General features: G+C 39.8%; 1 protein-coding gene across 1 annotated transcript; it reads right to left on the bottom strand.

Annotated features, from left to right (window-relative positions):
• Nucleotides 1-227: 227 nt before the first annotated feature.
• Nucleotides 228-1620, bottom strand: LOC121871121 (cuticle protein AM1159-like). The gene is made up of 3 exons (XM_042373269.1): nucleotides 1513-1620; nucleotides 1013-1212; nucleotides 228-702 (listed from the first exon to the last, which is right to left on the bottom strand). Exons 1-3 carry the CDS (start codon nucleotides 1519-1521, stop codon nucleotides 531-533), a joined length of 381 nt encoding a protein of 126 aa, XP_042229203.1. The 5' UTR covers nucleotides 1522-1620; the 3' UTR covers nucleotides 228-530.
• Nucleotides 1621-6903: the final 5283 nt, after the last annotated feature.

Here is a 6903-nt window from a genome sequence, read left to right as displayed (position 1 = left end):
CACACACACACACACACACACAGAGTGATCATACAACTTAAAAATTCACAATTCGATATTAAAAACTTTAAATGACTAAAAAATCATAAAAAAATAAATAATAATAATAATAATAATAATAATAATAATAATAATAATAATCATAATCTTAATCTTAATCATAATCATAATCATAATAATAATAATAATAATAATAATAATAATGATAATGATAATAATTATGATAATAAAATCACTTAACATTTATTTCCTATAAGCAATAACAATATCACTGGGACAGGTTGACTCCATAACAAAGTGTACAGTACATGACTAGGCTCACTAGGTCTATGTTATAATTATTTAGGGGACGACACCTCCGCGACAGCCACCGAGTGAAGATCATTACACCTTTATTTTAGACCTCAACTTGTGGTCGTACTTTAGGTTCTGTGTAAACAAATATGTCCAGACATTTGACAAATTGATCCATAATGATTGTCGCGAGTTAATCATGTACAGGGAGGTCAAGGTGGAGGTCTCATTTTGTGTTATTTCTCGAAGGTAATGCCCTGGGCGCGCTGCTCCTCGGCGACGCGGATCTGCTCTATGGCGTGGGCGGGGAGGGGGTGAGGGGTGGGCAGCAGAGGAGAGTCGGCCTTGAAGCCAAACTCGTCGGCGATGTAGGTGACGATAACAAAGACGCCCTCAGGAGACGTGTAGCTGAGAGAAGATAAAACGTTTCAAAATCAATAACTAAACAACAGATTCAGAATAATATCTTTCACCTTGTACTGGTTATTAGAGAAGGTATCTAGTTACGGTAGATTCACTGTACTTATCCAACACTGTTCTACTTACCGACTCCGCGTTGTATCTTATGAGAGCAAATATAGTCTTTTTTGATGATATCATTTACTGAAACAAATCAATTTGCTTTTTTCATCTATCATTAAAATACTTGCAATCACGATAAAATCATTACAAGTAGTTAATAATAACAAGTAAGTGAGGTTAACGATGGCTTGTCTACCTGAAGGTGCCCTGCATGTTGCTCTGACCCTCTGAGCCCGGAGTACCGAGTCTGTCCTCGGAGATTCCATTTTCAGTTTCATATCGGTAGTTGAAGTTTCCATCTGCAGTAGCCTGGCGCTCGTCCACTAAGATCTTAGCCTCATCTTCGTCAGGGCGAGGAGCGGCGGCGGCTAGGGCGACCAGACAGGCGAGGAGTACCTGCGTCCCCAGGAAAGACAACGTGTTGGAGGTCACCTAACATCTTGTCCAGTATAATATACTGCCTCAACAGGTCCTCATTAACAGCTACGTTTATTATTGAACTCTTGTCAAAGTACTGAGGTCTTAAGTGTTACGAATTAAGACCTTTTAGTAATTATTACTCGAGCTTATAAATGTTAATAATAACTGTCTAATGATTGTTAGGTAATAAGAAAAGGGCAATAGGCCAAGCAGAGACGTAACAACAATACCCCAAGAGAGGTGTTGTGTTGAGTGAGGATCTTGGCCAGTACTTACCAGCTTCATGTTGTTGTCGCTGTGAGGATCAGCTGAGGATATTGGTCACATGTTTGAGACGATCTATATATACCCACACCAAGGCGGGGATAGAATGGTGACGAGGCGTGGTGAAGGGAACCTGTATGTGTGTGTTTGTTTTTGTGGAGGGGAAGGCAGGTGAAGGGTGGGGCGGGAAGGAAGCTGTTTACCTATTTCCTACCAGATAATGCGTCAAGCAAACCCATTTATAAAGAATTGCATTGATGAACCCTCGAATGGATGACTATTGATCGTCTCTTACAGAAACTGAAATGTAAATGTGTTGAATTTCATTAAAACTTTGAGTGCAAAGCGTACATCTATCCTGTCAGATATTAACACGATTATACAAACATTAACAGAAAAGAAAATATGTCTTTTAGGCAATGTTGATAATGTATTCAGTGATTTGTTTGTTTTCTCCTCACAGACACAGCGACAACTACAGATACATATTGATCAAATTTCCTTTTCCAAAACGAATAATATCAATCTGTAACTTGACTCACGGGGCTACTGGCTTCACTGAGGCTATAGTCATCGACAACAAAATTAAATGGCGAGAGTAAACACACCTCTCGTACACCATAGGGAAATACTTGTCTCAATATTCCCTTAAAACTCTTAAATTTTCCCCATCCTTTGTATCAATAGTCTCGTGAAGTCGCTGGTAAGGACTCTATATATTTTTCACCATAAAAGCTTTTAATGGTAAATATATTTTAGGATACTTTGGTTATCATTTAGTTCACTTGTTTCAAAAGGTGATGATATTGTCAATAATAAAGGCGAAGGAGACAACACAACTAGAGAGAGAGAGAGAGAGAGAGAGAGAGAGAGAGAGACTGTATTTCAAGATGTATTTAGTATTAATGGTGGCTGATGCTCGGTTATGTGATTGTGAGGCTCGTAACATCCTTGACCACCGTAGGGTCAAGACCTACCAGGCGCTGCTGAGCAGCTGCCCCCCTTGGCCAATGCTCGGCCCCACTCCTCAGTCCCTCTCCCCGGCCCATCCTCACCACCGGGATATCAACATAATCAAAAGTGACAATTTCGTTTCGGAAAGAAGTGGGATCAGTGTTGAACAGTGTTTAAGCCAGTGAATTCAGCACTAGACAGTACCAGTGAGAGCAGTGACCCACCACTGAGATAAGCACCCCTGGGAGCTGACCACCATCTTCTGACCAGGAGGTGTTAATCAGTCCACCATGGGAACAACAGTGGGTCGGCTTCACACCTGACTACGAGATAACACAACACCACCCAGCAGAGTGAGGTACTGTGACACCACCCCACACCACAAGGTGTTTTCATGACCCCGTGAGGTCCTTCATATCAACACCTACGGACGCGTTACTGCACCACGTGAACACCACACCACCCGGTGTCTCTATGTGAGGTCTTTCATATCAACATCTGAGGACGAGTTACTACACTACACCACCTGGTGTCTCCATGACCAGTCCAGGCCCGGGCCATCAACTGTAAACTATAATAATTTGTATGCTCAGTTCATGTTCCTTCTCCTTTTAGTAATGGAAGCTTTTGTTAAACGACCCACCCACCCCATGTCTTTGTATGTAATAATTCATTTTTGTCCACTGTATATTTTTAGCCATCGGGCTGCAGAACTTTTTCAATAAACCGTTAATTATTATTATTTTATTATTATTAAAATCTGGACATACATTCATCTTTATTAAATGTATATAATTCGTTGAAGCTTGAAGTCTTACCTATATTTCTGAAGGAGGAGGAGGAGGTGATAAACGTGACATGGAATATGAAGTAATTATCGGGCTCCTGAGTCTCTGTTTACTTGTCACTGGAACTGTCAACACTTGTTTTGTCTGTACTGAAGTGAAGTGTACAGAGTTCACTAAAGCTAAGTTTATAGCTGTTCCATTGTACTCTGCCATCCGAGGAATTCTCTCTCTCTCTCTCTCTCTCTCTCTGCTGTCCTGTGTGTGTGTGTGTGTGTGTAGGCATACCATTAACCTCCTGTACACACGCAATCTCTCAGGCTACCTAATACAGTATAAATCAACTGGGAGCTTCATAATTAAGCCATTAAACTAATATTACCTGGCGTTTACAAGTTTATTTTCCTCTCTGTAAGCTTGACCGGTCAACCCACATTTATTTGCTTGTGATGAAAGAGAAGTAATTATTATTTAAACAAACCGTGTCATTAATATTTCCCTACTGACTCTAACCTCAGTAGATTCTGGGTTAAAATTAAATACTATTAACTATTACAGACAACTGATAAACTGATAACACTTGGAAATATATCATATCTCTGACTCTACTATGAGACCCCAACATAACTTTACTTTAAATTCTTACAGATAACGTATCATGTAAAGTTTTTCACCCACAAGAATATTTCACCTTAAGATTAACCTAACCTTACCTAACCTAACCTAACCTAATCAAACGTAACCTAACCTAACCCTTCCACCAGGTAGCGTTAAGGTGTTTAATCATCAGATGCAATAAGATGTGGAGGAAGGCATGGGGGGAGGGAGGATGGTCGGTAACTATCATGTGAACCCAGAAATTATTAACAAAACATAAATATCCACAAATTGAAGTAGTACAGTCAAGTGATTCACCATAAGAACCGGTTCAACACACAAACAATGACCCCATGAGAACCGGTTTAACACACAAACAATGACCCCAAAGAGAACCGGTTTTTAATTGTGTACTGCTGGTGGGTTACTGTCTTCACATTCCCTTTGATATTCAAGCAGATAACGTCAGTCATGGCCCTAGTGATACTGTACTCCAACCGCTGGTTCACTATAATAAACCTGCATAAAATATCTTACCTATGCCAGTGACCTGTATTTATATTGAAACTACTTTTTTGGTTGATTCTGTATAAAATTTTATGATTTATTTTTTGGGGGGTACAAGTATATATTTTTTATTGTATGTCTAAACAGTATTAAATTAGGTATAAGAGTTTGTGTTATGTATAAGTAGTGTTGTAAAATCTATGTCAATAATTAATAATGGAAATATGAGGACAGGTTTAAATTTATTCACGGTGAATCAATTTAAACATGTATGCCCTCTATTCGTCTACATATCTTCATGAGGTAAATTATCTTATTAATTTACACATAGATGACGATATTCAAAACTAATATATCTAACCAGATGGATAAAAAAAATATGAGTCGATTAAGTTGAAAATAATGTGTGTGCGAAACTAATGAAAGTCATGTCTAAAACGGAGTGTGTTTTTGTCATGTTTTTTTTATATATATACAGTATACTCGACACTAAAGGCAACATATCTTAGAACCTGCCGAGCAAGACATAGCATACATTCACTATACCTCACTACTTGTTCACCCAAATACGAATATGGTGTAGATCTTTTAAGGATTAATTTTATGTATGTGTTGGGTCGACCGAGGGTGAAATTTGGTTTATTGCCAAGTTAATCTTTATTCTATGTGAAGTGGCATTACCCGTGCTATACTGTATGCTATCTTAGGTTAGGTTAGGTTAGGTTAGGTTAGGTTAGGTTAGGTTAGGTTTGTTACTTGTGATAAACCGGAAGTACAGTAATTCCTCCATCAACCTTAACCTAACCTAACCTAACCCAACCTCGTGTCCTTGAACGTGTCCCCTTTATCTATAATGAAAGAAGAAAGAACAGAATCATGTGAGGCAGGACACACACAGATAAACAAATACATGGAATAATTAATAAATAAACAGAAACTCATCTAAAGAAAAAACTCCCCGATTTTAAATACTGTATAGTATGTATAGCATCAGTACTTAAGAGTTAGTGCCACGTGACTGACACTAACCGACAGTACTTAAGAGTTAGTGCCACGTGACTGACACTAACCGACAGTACTTAAGAGTTAGTGCCACGTGACTGACACTAACCGACAGTAATTAAGAGTTAGTGCCACGTGACTGACACTAACCGACAGTATAAGAGTTAGTGCCACGTGACTGACACTAACCGACAGTAAAGAGTTAGTGCCAAGTTACTAACCGACAGTGCCACGTGACTGACCACGTGACTGACACTAACCGACAGTACTTAAGAGTTAGTGCCACGTGACTGACACTAACCGACAGTACTAAGAGTTAGTGCCCGTGACGGCACTAACCGACAGTAACCAAGAGAGTTAGTGCGCCATGACTGACACTAACCGACAGTAGAGTTAATGCCACGTGACACTAACCGACAATTAAGTGCCGTGACGGACAGTACCAAGTTAGTGCCACCACAACCGACAGTACTTAAGTTAGTTGATGACACTAACCGACGTACGAGTTCCACTGCCGTAACGACATTAACCGTAAGAGTTAGTTAGTGCCACGTGACTGACACTAACCGACAGTAATTGAAGAGTGGTGCCTGACGAGACTGACACTGACACCGACAGTATTAAGAGTTAGTGCCATGACTGACACTAACCGACGAAACCGAAGTGTTAGTGCGTGACTGACACTAACCGACAGTAATTAAGTTAGTGCCACGTGACTGACGCTAACCGACAGTACCAAGTGTTAGTGCCACGTGACTGACGCAACACGACAGTAATTAAGAGTTGGTGCCACGTGACGACATAACAAACAGTGATAAAGTTAGTTGCCACGTGACTGACACTAACCGACAGTAATTAAGAGTTAATGCCACGTGACTGACACTAACCGACAGTACTTAAGAGTTAGTGCCACGTGACTGACACTAACCGACAGTACTTAAGTGTTAGTGCCACGTGACTGACACTAACCGACAGTACTTAAGAGTTAGTGCCACGTGACTGACACTAACCGACAGTACTTAAGAGTTAGTGCCACGTGACTGACACTAACCGACAGTACTTAAGAGTTAGTGCCACGTGACTGACACTAACCGACAGTACTTAACTAATCAAACACAAAATTACTGGAAACGATCTTTTAAACAAAATTCTTGACCATACAAACACAAATACTGAGCAGATTTAAACAATTTCAAAGGCTGTTTGTTAGCACTCAGTCATGTCTGTCTGTCCCTCTTTCACATTCTGGCTCATAACCTCAATAGTAAGTTCAACAGTAGCGCAACTCTCCACTTAATGAGGAAAGTTATGTGAAATTTTCTCGTGTCAGAAAAAAAGTAACATTTCTAACATTTCTAAGATTTGTTTATTGTTTGGCACTTAAACACACTTTAAACTTATGTGTATGTTGCCTTTCTATTGATAAATGGAAAGGTTGTTTAGCTTAAAGGCAAACATTGTCTAGCAGGAGACAGTTGACCAGCTTCCTTCCCGCCCCACCCTTCACCTGCCTTCCCCTCCACAAAAACAAACACACACATACAGGTTCCCTTCACCA

This window comes from Homarus americanus, unplaced genomic scaffold (genome assembly GCF_018991925.1).
Source record: "Homarus americanus isolate GMGI-L3 unplaced genomic scaffold, GMGI_Hamer_2.0 scaffold32583, whole genome shotgun sequence".
Classification (NCBI taxonomy): Eukaryota; Metazoa; Arthropoda; class Malacostraca; order Decapoda; family Nephropidae; genus Homarus; species Homarus americanus.
This window is presented reverse-complemented; position numbering and strand designations above follow the sequence as displayed.

Bases quoted from the DNA above. Each gene is read 5' to 3' on its own strand.
- LOC121871121 (XM_042373269.1), bottom strand. The intron at 703-1,012 runs GTAGACAAGCCA...ATCTTCTCTCAG, and splicing joins AACATGCAGGGCACCTTCAG to CTACACGTCTCCTGAGGGCG.